Source organism: Diabrotica virgifera, chromosome 8 (genome assembly GCF_917563875.1).
Source record: "Diabrotica virgifera virgifera chromosome 8, PGI_DIABVI_V3a".
NCBI classification, from domain to species: domain Eukaryota; kingdom Metazoa; phylum Arthropoda; class Insecta; order Coleoptera; family Chrysomelidae; genus Diabrotica; species Diabrotica virgifera.
The window spans coordinates 45088294-45105163 of record NC_065450.1 but is presented as its reverse complement, the minus strand read 5'-3'; the positions used below and the strand labels follow the sequence as shown (position 1 = coordinate 45105163).

At 34.7% G+C, this 16870-nt stretch overlaps 1 protein-coding gene across 1 annotated transcript; it reads right to left on the bottom strand.

Moving 5' to 3' along the window:
• Positions 1 to 7178: 7178 nt before the first annotated feature.
• On the bottom strand, positions 7179 to 10898 carry LOC126890146 (uncharacterized). The gene has a single exon (XM_050658996.1). The coding sequence runs from the start codon at positions 10737 to 10739 to the stop codon at positions 7179 to 7181; it is 3561 nt and encodes a 1186-aa protein (XP_050514953.1). The 5' UTR covers positions 10740 to 10898.
• Positions 10899 to 16870: the final 5972 nt, after the last annotated feature.

The following is a 16870-nucleotide window of genomic DNA, read 5'->3' as shown; positions in this document are numbered from 1 at the left end:
TTTTAGAAAAAAAATATTAAAATGGAACAAAGTTGTAGCGAGTTAACTGTGATATATTTTTTTCATTTTTGGGTTAAAATTCCGATTTTGACAAATTTGATTTTTTAATAAAAAATTAAGTAACCGTGTGGGGAAAAAATATATATGCCATTTTAATTGCCTATTTGTCTAATTTGTAAAATTCACATTAGAGTTTTTAAAAAGCATATACAGGGTGAAATTTTTTTCTAAGACCAAAACGAACTAATTTTTTAAATCCGGGCCTGATTTTTTTCCAGTTTGAATAAATCAGTTGATTAGGTGGTAATAGTGTAACGATTGACCAAAATAAGAGACACATCGATCTGACCGTTCAAAAATTATGACGAATACAAATTTCTGTCAAAATGCGAAACTCGCCCTGTATATTATTAAACAATGGGAGCAGACACTTTTTATTAGGTCATTTGTTATTCCCCATAGGGGCCTCTATACGAGGTAGGAGCATGTACAGTTCCTCATGACTAGGGAGCGGATTTATATTCGATCAATTTTGATGAAATATGCGCATATATATGCGGTAAAAAATTACGAAATATGTGCAAGATATGCACAAAAATTCAAAAAATGCGCATTTCAAGAAACCACAAATTTTCTGTTCTATTCTATTCTAGGGGGTTCTTTTATGGGGGGGGGGGGGGTGGCAATCTTATTTATTATCTTTCAAATAAAATAATTTTTTTATATATGCAATTTATTCACAAAAACTGCTACCAATAGTTACCTATTTAAAATAAAACAACAATATCACTATAAATTATCTTCGATTATAATTCACTAAAATTTGTTTTTCCAAATTCTTTACGAGGAAGCATATTCTTTGATCAGATAAAATATTTTTATAACTTGAAAAACTCCTTTCAACATCAATAGAAGTAATTAAGGCGTATTTAAAATAACTTGTTAATTTCCGTTAGAAATTCGTAAAACTATGGTTAAAGGTGTAAATTCTTTTGACAATAGAGGATTTAAAAGAATTATCAGAATTATAGGTACCTACTAAATATAATAAAAGTAAATAAAATTCGGATTTCCAGGTAAACCATCCTTCATCATTACAACCTACAATCATTTTCTAACGGCGTACGATAAGCACTAGTAAATAAGTACTTTGTGTAAAGATCGGGTATTTTCTAAGAAAAAATGAAAGGCAGAGAATGAGTCGTCTCTCTTCAGGTAGTGCTCGAATTAATGAAGGGCTTAATGTGAAACAATGAAAGGCCTCAAAAAGGTAAAAATGAGATATTTGACTTTGAATGTTAAAAATAATATTAAAAAATCCAGTAACAACTTTTATTGTTTTAGTTTAGATATTTCGATGCATCATGCCCTATGAGATCATAGTTGACAACAATAATAAAATTACTTGAAACTCGAGAAAAAACAGCATTTATTTAAAAAAAATGTGGCATGTTACATTATTCCATTAATAATAAATACCCAAATTTTAGATATATGTAGATTCATAATTTTCTATTATTGACTGAGTTCGTGGTGGTTTCAACCCTATACGTGTTAAACAGTGTTTATTTCTTTGTCTCCATCAACTTGTTGGAATTTTTGACGGGTGTATTTGGTTTTGTCTTTTTTATTGACGGACCTTGTTCATTATCCTACAACCAAATGCAATAGTATAACAAGCCACGTCACAAGCCACTATATTAATCTTGAATGGTAATAATGTGACAAGCCACATTTAGGAAAAAATTACATATCACTGTATTTTCATTACTTGAGTCACTTCTAGATTGTACATAGTCAGGGTTACGGTCACTGCCATCGAATGTCAAGTCAACTTTACTATTTTTCTTGCTAGAATCATCAGAACTCAATAATTATCCGAATTGCTTCCGCCCATGTTCGCCATTTTTATGGGGCTTGTCATTATGTCGAGTAGATACTAGAGACAAACTAGACCTATGCAATAGTGTGACCATAGATTTATCGGGCCATCTATTAACGAAGGGCTGAGATAATTTGTTAGTGGCTTGTTATACTATTACTTTAACCAAGAATAACACTAACTTGTTTTGAAATCATGTGTGGCTTGTCATTGTTTCACATTAAGCCCTTCATATATACATACGACAGCCTGTGCGGGGAAATATTTTGTGTTGAATTAAAAAATTTTAAAACTTTAAAAGGGTAAACCCTGTAAAAAATTTTAAATTTTTTTTGGACTTAAATGTTTTTAAATAGGCACAAAATATGCATGTTTCTTTAAAAATATGCATGTTTCTTTAAAAATATGCAAAATTTAGTAAAGTTCTCAAATATGAGAAATATGCATGCAGTATGCATTTAGCATAAAATCCGCTCCCTACTCATGACTCACCCTGTATAGGGTGGAAGGCACTTATGGAACAAAATTATTTCTGTCCTTGTTTTAAACAATTTTAAAAAATGCCAAAACCCGTCCATTTTTAAATATAAATATACGCTTTTTAAACCTAAATTTGATTGTACAGGGTGATTCACGCAAGTCTAGCAGAGTCCATAAGCTTTATTTTTAATGAAACACCCTATATATTTTTATACTTTTAAAAGTTGCTTAACAACCTGATTTCATCGAACTACATCATGTATGTATATTATGAATAAGACAGGGTGAAATTTTGAAATTATAATGTGTGGAAACCACTTATGGAAAAAAATTGTTTGTGTCCTTATTTTAAAAAATTATACCAAATTGTTCTATATGGTCCACATATTGTTCATTTTGAGCGTCCGGTTTGGGGGGCGTGGAGAGATGGGGGAGAAGTCGGTAAATTAGTAGTTTTTTACGTTTTTCGTCAATATATCTAAATCTATGATTTAGGATAAACAATGTTCTATACAAAAATGTTCTACATAAAATTTAACAAAATTCCATAAAAAAAGGTCCTATGACATAATTGTTATAAAATCAACGGTTCCGGAGTTAAATAAGGAGGGTGAAAAGTGGAGGTGATGATTTTGGGTGGTGAGGCTGACGTTTTTCAAGGGCTTATCACTAACATACCATCGGCCACTAAAATAGCAAATTTTATTTACAAAACACAATGTTGTTAAAGACAATTTCTTTCATCAGTAATAACACCTATTATAAACAATTCCGTTCACGAGGTGCCATTTTTTGGAATTCTGCTGGCTTGAATATTAATCTAGCGGAACATCTCCCCTGGAGTAAGGTTAAGAGGTGAAAAATTATTAGGGTGGTAATAACTTAGTTTAACATGGGTGAAAAACTACTGCATAGGTTAAATTGGATTCCGCTCATGCAATGCCGTTTTATCGAGAATTTTGCTAGCTTGAATATTAAGCTAGCCTGACATCTCTTCTGAAGCGGGGTTAAGGGGTGAAAAATTATTAGGGTGGTAATAAATTAGTTTAACATGGGTGAAAAATTATTGCATAGGTTAAATTGGATTTTGCTCATGCAATGCCGTTTTATCGAGAATTTTGCTAGCTTGAATATTAAGCTAGCGTGACATCTCTCCTGAAGCGGGGTTAAGGGGTGAAAAATTATTAGGGTGGTAATAAATTAGTTTAACATGGGTGAAAAATTATTGCATCGGTTAAATTGGATTTTGCTCATGCAATGCCGTTTTATCGAGAATTTTGCTAGCTTGAATATTAAGCTAGCGTGACATCTCTCCTGAAGCGGGGTTAAGGGGTGAAAAATTATTAGGGTGGTAATAAATTAGTTTAACATGGGTGAAAAATTATTGCATAGGTTAAATTGGATTCTGCTCATGCAATGCCGTTTATCGAGAATTTTGCTAGCTTGAATATTAAGCTAGCGTGACATCTCTCCTGAAGCGGGGTTAAGGGGTGAAAAATTATTAGGGTGGTAATAAATTAGTTTAACATGGGTGAAAAATTATTGCATAGGTTAAATTGGATTCCGCTTATGCAATGCCGTTTTATCGAGAATTTTGCTAGCTTGAATATTAAGCTAGCGTGACATCTCTCCTGAAGCGGGGTGAAGGGGTGAAAAATTATTAGGGTGGTAATAAATTAGTTTAACATGGGTGAAAAATTATTGCATAGGTTAAATTGGATTCCGCTTATGCAATGCCGTTTTATCGAGAATTTTGCTAGCTTGAATATTAAGCTAGCGTGACATCTCTCCTGAAGCGGGGTTAAGGGGTGAAAAATTATTAGGGTGGTAATAAATTAGTTTAACATGAGTGAAAAATTATTGCATAGGTTAAATTGGATTCCGCTTATGCAATGCCGCTTTATCGAGAATTTTGCTAGCTTGAATATTAAGCTAGCCTGACATCTCTCCTGAAGCGGGGTGAAGGGGTGCAAAATTATTAGGGTGGTAATAAATTAGTTTAACATGGGTGAAAAATTATTGCATAGGTTAAATTGGATTCCGCTCATTCAATGCCGTTTTATCGAGAATTTTGCTAGCTTGAATATTAAGCTAGCGTGACATCTCTCCTGAAGCGGGGTTAAGGGGTGAAAAATTATTAGTGTGGTAATAAATTAGTTTAGCATGAGTGAAAAATTATTGCATAGGTTAAATTGGATTCCGCTTATGCAATGCCGCTTTATCGAGAATTTTGCTAGCTTGAATATTAAGCTAGCCTGACATCTCTCCTGAAGCGGGGTGAAGGGGTGCAAAATTATTAGGGTGGTAATAAATTAGTTTAACATGGGTGAAAAATTATTGCATAGGTTAAATTGGATTCCGCTCATGCAATGCCGTTTTATCGAGAATTTTGCTAGCTTGAATATTAAGCTAGCGTGACATCTTTCCTGAAGCGGGGCTAAGGGGTGAAAAATTATTAGGGTGGTAATAAATTAGTTTAACATGGGTGAAAAATTATAGTATAGGTTAAATTGGATTCCGCTCATGCAATGCCGTTTTATCGAGAATTTTGCTAGCTTGAATATTAAGCTAGCGTGACATCTCTCCTGAAGCGGGGTTAAGGGGTAAAAAATTATTAGAGTGGTAATAAATTAGTTTAGCATGGGTGAAAAATTATTGCATAGGTTAAATTAATTTCTGCTCATGCAATGCCGTTTTATCGAGAATTTTGCTAGCTTGAATATTAAGCTAGCGTGACATCTCTCCTGAAGCGGGGTTAAGGGGTGAAAAATTATTAGTGTGGTAATAAATTAGTTTAACATGGGTGAAAAATTATTGCATAGGTTAAATTTGATTCCGCTTATGCAATGCCGTTTTATCGAGAATTTTGCTAGCTTGAATGTTAAGCTAGCGTGACATCTCTCCTGAAGCGGGGTTAAGGGGTGAAAAATTATTAGGGTGGTAATAAATTAGTGAAAAATTGGTGAAAAATTATGGCATAGGTTAAATTGGGTTTTGCTCATGTGGCCATGCTAGCTTAAGGTACCTTAGATACGGGCCCTTTTAGGGTTAAGTTTTATTAAGAATGTTGAATCTCAAGTTGTAGATTCTAGACCTAAAAATATTAAGATTGGTCTAAAATCACTTTAATAAAATGTGGCTACTTACTGAGTTACAGGGTGTTTTATTTAAAAATTTAAAAATTATTTTTACCAAGTACCTACTTTCAAACTATTTGACGTATCCTTATCATACTTGGCAGAAAGTGTGAGTACTCTACAGTCTACTAAATTGTGATAAATAAAAGTTTCAATCTACTACCAGAGGCGTACGACAGGGGATAGTTAATGGTTAACCCTTCCCAAATTCTACGCCACTGAGGGAAATACTATTTTAGCGAAATTTTCTGATTCTTCAATACTTTTTGTGTAAATAATATACTCTTTACTGGTAACGATTAAGTCATTAGTTTTCGAGATATTGGACGTTTAAAATGAAACGGCATAGTTATTTTGATTCATTAATAATTCATTCATTTTAAACTTCCAATATCTCGCAAACTGATGACTTTATCGATACCAATAAAGTTATTTACATACAAAGTATTGAAGAATCGAAAAATTTCGCTAAAATAGTAATTCACTCAGTGGCGTAGAGTTTGGGAAGGGTTAATCATTCACTATCCCCTGTCGTACGCCTCTGGCACTAGCTAGAAACGATTATTAATCACAATTTAGTAGGGTGTATAATAGCCACACTTTCTGCCAAGTATGATAAGGATACGTCAAATAGTTTTAAAGTACTTGGTAACAATAATTTTTAAATTTTTAAATAAAACACCCTGTAACTCAGTAAGTAGCCACATTTTATTTAAGTGATTTTAGTTAAATATTAATATTTTTAGGTCTAGAATCTACAACTCACAGATTCAATATTCTTAATGATATTTAACCCTAAAAAGGCCCGTAGTAATATAACTCCAAGAAAAAAAAAGAAGAAGAAAAAACGACAAAAAAATTTTGTTAATTAGTAAAAATTCCCAGGAACCCAATTATCGAAACGGTATTTCAAAATACTTAATCCCCGCGACGTTTTAAAAAAAAAACAAAATATAAACAAATTTGAATAATTTTCAAATGCCATTTTAGGGGGGAGTTTCGTTGAAATTTGAATTTATAAATACATTTATCGAAATTATCGATAAAAATCAAAGTAACGAGATCTTATTCAGGTGAATATTTCTTTGGCAACAACCGCGTTTTTGCAATTGAAAATATAGTAACATTTAATAAACAAATTCAATATCTCAAAAAATATTAAATATTTTTTGACCATTTTTTTTATTAATACTGGTAACATAGCACAACTTCTTCTGTAAAAAAAGATATTTTATAGTGCTTATTTAAAACGCTAAAAATAATTTTTTGCAAATGTGTTTTTAAAGTTTTATATACAATTATAAAGAGGGGGTCAAATTTAATTAAGTAAGTCTTCTGTGAAAGATTTGCCCTTCAACTTTACAGAAAATAATCCTATTGACTTTGATTAGTAATTGAATGACCTCAGCAGTTAAAAAAGTATTTTTTTTGCAAAAATTACCCCTTTTTAATTATTTAAACAATGATACCCTTGTATGATTTGGATACTTTTTTGAAAATATCTTTTGTATACACCTAAACTTTCATATAAAATTTGTTTCAACCTGTACGAATTTACATTTTGACTGTTTTTTATTTTATTAGGCTATTATGAATTAAATAATAAAACCTTAAATAATTATAAATTATATAATATTATTATATTATAAATAATTTTTTTAAGATAAAAATATGATTACTCACTTGCCAAATAAGGGGTGCCATAAATGCTTGTGGGCATCCTGCATTTCCTCTATACTCGCCGTGGTACTTCCTACTTCAGGAACGTCATCATGCTGCTTCAATAACTTGGGGGTATTCGTTGGATCAATCAGATGCTGTTTAACCTTGAGCTTAGCGCCAGTCATTGAACCTGAAAGATCAATAGGCTGGTTCGTATGTGGCTTTGTCCCATCATTCACAACAGGATGACTCTTTTCTCGATGATGAGGAGCCTCTTGATGAGCAAGTGACTTCTGATGAGAGTTAGAAAGAGATTTACTCGGCATTTTCTGCTTCTGTGATACATGATCTTTTCGCATAAAGTTCTGGAAGTTTTGATGGAACTGATCTTGCTGTGCAGTGACGTTGTTCAGATTCTGCATGTACTGATGTTTCTCCATGTCAGTCATTTGCGAATACAAGTTAGCGAAGTTTTGATGGTTCATCTGATGAGGAAAATTCGTAGAACTTTTCGCAGGCATCGAACTTTGAAGTTTTTGGTTCGTAGCGTGTTTCTGGTTGATTTGATGTGACGATTTTGCTTGATAATTATGATTCGAATAAGGACTATGGAAAGACGTTTGATCGTTTTTGTAATACTGGTTCGAATAGCTCTGTGGTTTATTGAAGTTTTGTGCTCTCGGATTCATACAGTTGTTAGACGAACTTGCTCTACTAGACTGAGTATTCGTTGCATTCATTTTTTCGAAATAATTAGCAAACATGTTTTGTTCGTTATTTGCATTATCGACTGGTCTGTTTTTCAACAGTTGTGCCCTCAGCATTGCTTCCTGCCACATATTAATCTCCATCGGATTAGCATAGTTCATCGGTGGTGGCGGCATCGGAAATCCCATTGATGCAGGCGGTCGCACGTTAGCAAACATTTCCGGCATTTGATTCATTTGGTTCAGATAAAAAGGAAGATGTAGAGAATTTAACATTTTCATGAATTCAGGATTATTTGGTAGTGTCATAGCTTCAAATTGATTCATATATGGAAACCACGACATTTGATTAAAAGCCGCCTGGGTGGCAGCATTTATATCATTTGCCAGTTCATTAAATATCTTAGTTTGAGCTTCAGCTGACAACTTTGACGTACTTTCATTCGGTTTCTTCTTTGTAGCCGCAGATGTAGCTTGACTTGTCTCCGTAGATGCTTTATCACTTTGTTTTTCCTGCTTGTCCTGAGCTTTAACCTCACTGCTTGGTTTATTTCCTTTTTGCAATGAGTTTTTGTTACAAAGAATAGATTCTAAATGATGAATATTTATAACCAGCATATTAGGATCTTGCATGATGTGAGGATATGCTAGCGCTTGAGGTAGTCGTAATTCAGGTCTTTCTTTTAACAATTTAGGGATTTCAGAGCCTGGATGTAACAAAATCTGGCTGAATCGTTCTTTTGGAACCAATATTGGATCTGGTACGTCAATTGTTGGATCAGATAGTAATTGTTTTAATTGGATTAAAGGTTCTACTTCTGATTCAGTTTGTAGTAATTCCAACAATTTAGGAGTTTCAGTTGACATATTTTTCTCTGCGTTTTTCTTTTCTGTGTTCGTATTTTGGCATTCAGCATCCAATAAATTTTTTAATGTAATATCAACTGATTTAATTTTTTTTGCTGGTGGTTCTAGTTGAGATAATGAGCTATTAATTTCTTCGGAGCATGTAATTGTCGGACTAGCAGATTTGCGACATTTTCCAAGATCTAAAGGTTCCATTTGTGCTGTTATTGTGACTTCAGAATTAAGAGCAAGTTTTTTCGTAGTATTAGTTAATAATGATTCTAAAAATATTGATTTAGTTTTGTTACTTACATTGACAGTTGTTGATACGATATCTGGAGATTGTGGCACAGCAGGAATACCACTAGGTTGTGGAGATTGAATGGTTTCAGAATTTTGCGACGGTGGTCTAGGACTTAAACAAGCTTTTGGCACACTTAAATCCGTGGGTTCCTCAGCGTTACTAACATCATCCTGTATATTCGTACATTGTTCACTTACTTTTATCGACAAATCGGTTGGAGTTTCATCTTCTTCGTCATCATTCGTGGAGGATTCTACTAAATCTATTATCTCTATTGGTTCTGGCTCTTGTTTAATATTTTCTACTTCGGTGTCTACCTTTTGTTCTTCAATTTTTGGATCGGTTTCTTCGAAGTAATGTTCATAATCAGGTACTGATTTAAGGTCTGTTTCGTTATCACTGTCGGTATGTTCTTTTTTATCCTCCCTAGGTTTGGTTTTAGTATTTGTATCACAATTGTTTGCCTCGGTATTTTCAGGGCTTCTTAGGGATTGTTCTAATCTAGAAAGAATGTCATCCATTGCTAAGTTGTTGTCGTCGTCATCGTTATAGTCGCATTCCTCTGATTTAGGTTCTATTGAATCATCGACGTTCTGCGTCAAATCCAATTTAGATTTTTCAGAGTCGATAAGACTGTTTAAAGTTTCCAAGTTTTTCATGAACTCTTTATCTTCGTCAGACTGTGCAAAATTGTTGAATGTAACGATCGTGTCTTCGGTAGGTTCGTCCTGAGTGGTCTTATTCCATTCTTCAGACTCGATTTGTTGTTTAAATTCTAATTCTGCTACAGCTAATAAGTTATCTAGAGGGCTGACGTCACATATTTTGTCGGCACTGCACTTTATAGTCGGAGTTTGCGTGCAATCAGTTACGTCACTGTTTACATTCGAATCTTGTTTAGGAGAATGGTTCGGGCTTGTTGACCTCTTAACTTTTATTGTATGGGACGGTAAAAGAGATTCTATGTTAACATTATCGCTAGACATCCATGGAGGAGAACTTACGATTTGTTTATCGTCGAATTTTTTGTCACATTCTGGTTCCAGTTGTTCCGGTTCTTCGTAGTCTTGTTCTATGTCTGAACATACCTGTACTCCTGTGGATCGTCTTCGGACTTTGTTTTTCCTCGAGCGTTTGTTTTTGTGGTGATGGTGATGATCCTTAACCGCCTCCTTCAGGGTGGGCACGAGGGTTTCCGTGCGTGGAATGGCACGCCAGCCTTGCGCTGTCTTGGTAAGAACGATACGGTTTCTTTTGTCGTAATCTTCGCATTTTACGTCCACGATTCGGGTGTCTTCCTGCCGGACCCACACAAAAATCGGATTGACACGGGGGTTGATCGGAACGGGGGGCGGCTCACTGTTTATTTCCCGAGATTTCGAATGTTTACTACACGATCGAGTTCTGGTAAGTTTGTGTCGTTCGCGTCGTCTGTCTGATTTACGGTGACGCTCCGGCCTCACTTTCCGGGAGAGCAGAGCTTGTGGGGCGGCGCTCGAGCCACGTGACCCTGCGTTATCGATTAGTTCGACGGCGGGCTGGTTCCCCGACCGCCGTCGAGGGCGCTGCTCGCCCATAACCTCTCTGTTGGAGGCACAAGGGGCACACTCTGGTAGGCCCCCGTCCGAATTCCCGTCAATGTTATTATTCGAGGGTGGTCTTTTGCGAAGCGCCGATATAGGAATTAGACCCGGTACCGGGGGCAAGGGCCCGCTGTTCATTGCATTCACCCTCTTGCGCACATTCCTCGCTGCTACCAGTAGCACTAACCACTTTTTTAGCACTTTCACATTTTATTTGATTAGGACACTGTTTGTTTATTATTTGTGCCACATATACACAACAACAACGATGTGATCGACCGGTGAACGCGGTTACAATTACACATTTCTCACTCAACTGAACTCTGTGAAGTGTTCTTGCGAGTGCATGAGAATTTGTGTCGAGAATAGCCGATGTATCTCGAAACGAGGTCGCTTCACGAGACTTGCGTCTCGGGAAAGTATTTTAGGGTCTTGATCACAAGCGTTTATAGCCGATGTCAAGAGATATTTCATAGGTACGTGGTAGTTTGAAATATGGAATTAAAAAAAAAAGAATGTGTGTGTACTTTGTTGTACGCACGTAAGAAGTTATACTTCTATTATATCATTTCAACGAAATTAATATACTTTAAACAGTTTATTTATATAACAATATTATTTAAATATTAAACTAATTTTAATACTTACTACTTCTCAAATTTTTTTATTAAAACAGTGCCAAAAATTAAAATAATAAGAGAACAAAACACACACAAACAAACACATTGAAAAATGCTACAAATGATTTCTGAGCAATGTAGGAAAAAATTTTTACTAAATACGTATTTTCAAAAAAAATTATATACTTAATAAATAAACTTACAATCATAAAATGTATAAAAAAATAAAAGTTTCCATTTGGGTTCGAACCCGCTTATCAGCGCAGTCAGTATTGAAATTCATTCACCTTAAAATTTTACCCACGGAGACCATGTGTCATCATGTGCGAAGATCAATTAACTAAACGGATTAAACTTTTGACGGTTCTGAATTTAACAAAATTATTTTGATTTTAAATTAAAATTATTTAGAATTGAAAGAAATATTGAAATACAACAAAACATAAAGTAAGAAAACAATATATTAGGTGAATATTGATAGAAATTTTACAGCATTACATACTATTTTGGTAGGTTCTTTTTAAATTTTCCAAATAGGTAGGTAAGAATTACCTATGAAATTTTTTATTAGGGTTCTGAAACATTTACAATTATTACGTACCTGTCGCTTTTAAAAACTATTTAAAAAGTCACTACAATATTATAAACTTGCTTTTTCTCTGCCATCACAACAATAAAAATTAATATACACAACATTAATTTGTTTATCCAAAAAATCCATATTGAACAATTATTGACAGATGATTTTAACACCCAATCAGATCCCGTATAACGTTTATACCATACTGTCGGTGTGCGCACGCGCCCAGTAAAATGAAAAATTTACCCTTGTGCCTAAAGAAATATATACAGGGGTGGCCAAACTGTGGCTCGCGAGCCACATGTGGCTCTTTGAAGGATTATTTGTGGCTCTCAATAAATGTCCCTGAATTACTTTTAATTTTTGTTTCAAAATGTGGTAACAAATATAAAAGGAGACCCCTTATCGCTGTTACTATTCAGTTTGGCCTTAGAATATCTAATAAGTAAAATATCATCTGAGCTGACAGGAGGATTTCCGAATCGAGGATCAAAACTATTGTTGGCATTTGCTGATGATATAGGTGAAGTCGATCATTCTCCAAGAGACGTGAGAGAGGTGTTTTCACAACTCGAGGAAGAAACAGATAGTCTGGGCCTTCGAATAAATGAAGAGATCACGAAATACATGCTAGGAACCAAAAATCTAAGATCAAGAGTATTTTTCATTTCACATGGTGCTACCTTGATACACAGTTTTCATTATCTTGATGGTTTGGAAAAGTTGTCGTTCTTGGTTGATTCTTTTAAGGACATCTACATTTGTGACTTTCGCTGTCCATGGTATCTTTAGGATATGGCGATAAAGCCACATTTCGAAAGCTTCTAATCTGTTTATATTCCTCGTTTTGAGTGTCCAGCCCTCTACGCTATATAGCAGCCCCGACCATACGTAGCACTTACTAAACCTTAGTCTCAGTTGAAGATCGAACTCTGAACAGGTCAGTACCTTCCTGAATTTTACGAAAGCTTGTCGAGCTTGCTCAATGCGACCTTTTACTTCCCTGTCCGATGCCCAGTCTTCAAAAAGCCACGTTTCCAGGTATTTAAATTTGCTCACTTTTTCAATAGACTTGGTATTCAGTGTTATGGTGCAGTTTTAAAGTGCATCCATGTTTCTAGAGATGATCATGAATTTGGTCTTTTTGGTATTAATCTCTAATCCCATTCTCTTACTGTATTCTCCGCTTATAGTGACAAGTTGTTGAAGATCGGCTATGTTGTCACAAATTAAATAAATAAGCTACTGGAAAATTATTTCGAATTACTATAAATTATATAGAATTATTTGCATATTTGAAACAACGATGTGAACCATTTTATTTCACTTTAAAATTCGTGAAATCCAAAAGGTAAGAGAAAAACTTAATACCTTTTATACACTTTTTAGATAATTGTTTAATTGCGGCTCACGAAAAATTTCAAATTTTGAAAAATGGCTCGGACTATCAAGGAGCTTGGCCATCCCTGAAATATAACTTCAAAAAAACAAAAAAATAAAAATGTATACCATTTTTATTCAGTTGCAATGCGAAGGCAAAACTGTATTATTTTTCACTTCAGAGAGCGCAAAGCAGCACTCTAAATCGACGATTTTCGACTCTATTTGGAGTCATCATCAGAAAGGCGTAGGTTTGCTGCTCTCTGCCGCAAGTGACAAAACACCGAGAGTTAGTGCTCGCATTGCAACTGAAGTTATGGAGTAGGTGCCTAGCGACATCTGATAAATGAAAGTCAAAGTTTTTCAACTTAATAAAAATATTTAAAAATATTTTTCTAGCGGTGTCCTTTATGTTACCGTTTTGGGCCTGAGTTTCGCTTCTGTATGGTTAGTTATTCTGTGGTTTTACTAACAAAATAATTAAATTAAATTAACATAATTTTCAAGCAACTGTCAATTTCTTCTTCTCGCTTTAGTTTTTTGGCCTCCGACAGTCAGTTTTTAGTCAATTTCTGAGTTAAAAGTAGTTTAAACACGATCAACGTGTGACGTTCCCGTATTTATTTCTAAACCTTTTAGAGAATTTCTCGCTAAAAAATTATTTTATACATCTATTCTATATATCTCGGTCCTCTATAATAATATATGTCTATAGAATGCCAGTCTAAGGGTAAAGACATGCCGAAGATACATGGATGAGCGCGGTGTAGGTCGTGATCGCGGTCGAGGTTTACATCGATGACGTGCAGAACATACCGAAGACACTTTCCGTATCCTGTTTTGGCATCGACATCGTTGTAAACCGCGATGCAAGGTCGCGAGGGTGAACGGGTGATACATCCTTGGTATGTGCGATCTCATAAGAAAATTATGGTTTCTTTTGATATCGATGTAGCGACCGCGATCGCGACCTACACCGCGCTCATCCATGTATCTTCGGCATGTTTTTACCCTAACTAAAAAGTTTTAGAGGGCCGTCCAAAGTTAAATTTTAGAGGTCTCTTAAATTTAACGGAAATGTTACAGAATACACTCCATTATACAGTGATGAGCGTGCTAATAACCTTGACGCTTAAATTGTGAGATAAAAAGAAATAAAACTAGTAGAGGTGTTAAAATTAGCGACAGTAACATATACATTGACATTATATTGATTGTTTCCCACCTTTAGACGTATCAGAGGAGTATGTCTACTAAAACCAGAGATATGTAAAGAAAATAGATCTGGCTAGGGATATGCCACTCAGTGCATCGGGGTGTAACGCCGATATCAAGTAGGGTGGTCTAGCTATCTTTGTCTGTCGTGCGAGTGTGAGCGTATCTACCAAGAGGTGGAAGTAATGGAACGACAATTACACAGAGGCGGCAGCCATCATATGCTAGAGAGAGAAAGTTAAGCGCCGGTAGAGAGTTAAGCGTGAAGCACGGCAAATTAGCTAAACATGTGATGTACATAAACTTAAAAAAAATTCGTGCTACATAATTTAAAATCGCACCGGCGGCTCTAATCATCAAGAGATTTTAGGGTGTGAGTTCATAAAATAATATTTATGCTAGAGAAAAGAAATTATTAATTTTTTGGGCGCCATTAATAGATCAGAATCTATTACTATTTATCTATATAAAAATTACAAAAATGTTACGAAAAAAATGGTATCCCTTTGACTACTAATGGTACTTACCCTTGTTGTCTGTAGTAGGCTGCGTTTCCTAATACAATAAGGATACATAGATGGATTGTGCGAACAGAAAAAGACGAAATAAGTTTTAACATAGTTACCATTTATTTAGATAGAAAATTGTCATTAAACTGAGTTGATTAGAAAAATAAAAAAAATAAGTCTTTCGCGTTTCATCTTAAAAGTTCAAAAAAAAAGAAAAAGGAACGAAACAGTTTATTGCAAAATACCTGGTGATGATCCATTGTTGTTGAATTGCTGGAATCGGGTTAGCTCGCCAGAGTTGTGGATTCGACGAAATCACTTTCACTTTTCACTTTCATTTTTAGAGTTAAAGTACTGTTACATACATGTAGTTGTTATTATATTATACGAAAAATAAAAATTCCATAGTTCTTTTTGTTTTATGAAAAGAAAATAACTGCATTCATGATTATTAGTGATACTTCTCACTGACTTGATAATTAAACATATTTTATTTAGACCACTGTCTTTAAAAAAAATGGAACTGCGTTCCACGAAGATTGAATTAAGTGCGGTTTATATGAGACATATTAAACGGAAGTCTTATCCGCAAATGTTGAACTAAGTTCTGTTTGAACGAAACATATTACACGCCGTACTAAGAAAACTATTATTTTATCGTACCGGACACAACACAGAGAATATACCGGTATGGTATTTAAGACAACATATCGCACTTGCGATTTTCACGACAGAATCTTTAAGATTCCATTTTGCCTATTTAGGCACAGACAAGAAAAAATGCAGTTCTTCACTGCATGACCGCTAGAACTTAATTAATTCCTTCTTGTCCTAATCTCGGACAAGATTCCTCTCTGCTCTCTATATTCACCTCCCTTTTTCACAGCTATCGCATAATTTGACCAATAATCATCATTCCGAAATTTTCGTACCAATCACATAGCTGGGAAATAATGTTTAGACCAGCCTTATTATGATCATACGTTTCTTTTTCGGCCAATCACCACGAGTGTCCTTTTTGTAACCGTTTAAGGATTCCCACGAAAGTTACTGCGTCGTACTTTTGTAGAATTCTTAGATTTCTATCACTCAAACATTTAGCAATCTTTCCTATTCTTCTTTTTATGAGGCATATCCTGTGCAAAGTAAATAATTCTTAGGAAAGCTGTCTTCGAGCTCTAAAGTGTCTTTGTGATTTTACTGCCTGCAATAGCTAAATTATCAGCTTAGGCGTCTAGAATTTCTTAAAATATTAATCCTTCCGCTTTCTTGTGGGTGGCCCAAGAGAAACGCGTTGGGAAGTACATTTCGTCTTACTTCTATCTATAACGACAGAGACGGACTTTTGCGATATTTAGATTGTGATTCTTCCAGCCTGTTTCAAGCGTTACGCTATTTTTCCGAGTTGGCCAAATCTATGTGTATGAGATCTTTGACTAAAACTGTCACTGTGACAGTTGAATTTTTAAAACTCGTCCGATACGTCTAAAGGTGGGAAAAAATCAATATTATAACGTCAATTTTTGTTACTATTGCTAAATTTAACACCTTTACTAGGTTCATCCCTTTTTATCTCACAACTTAATATGTTTTCCATCTTTTGCTTATTTTGCCGATTATTAGTGCGCTCATCACTGGATGTGGCGGATCAGTGGCGGATCTAGGCATTTGCCTTGAGAGGAGAAATTTACTTTAGCAGGGGAACTTCCAATGAAACACCAACCAACAGACATAAAAAAAAGAATGTGTGTGTGTACTTTGTACGCACGTAAGAGGTTATACTTCTATTATATTATGATTTCAGCTAAATAAAATACACAGTTTATTTTATTAAATATTAAACTGATTTTAATAGTTAGGTACTTACCACTTTCCAAAAATCCAAAAATTAAAAAAAGAAAAAAAAAAGGACAGCAATTGCCCGCATTTGAACCCGGGACCTCTCGATTACGAAGGCATTGTTTT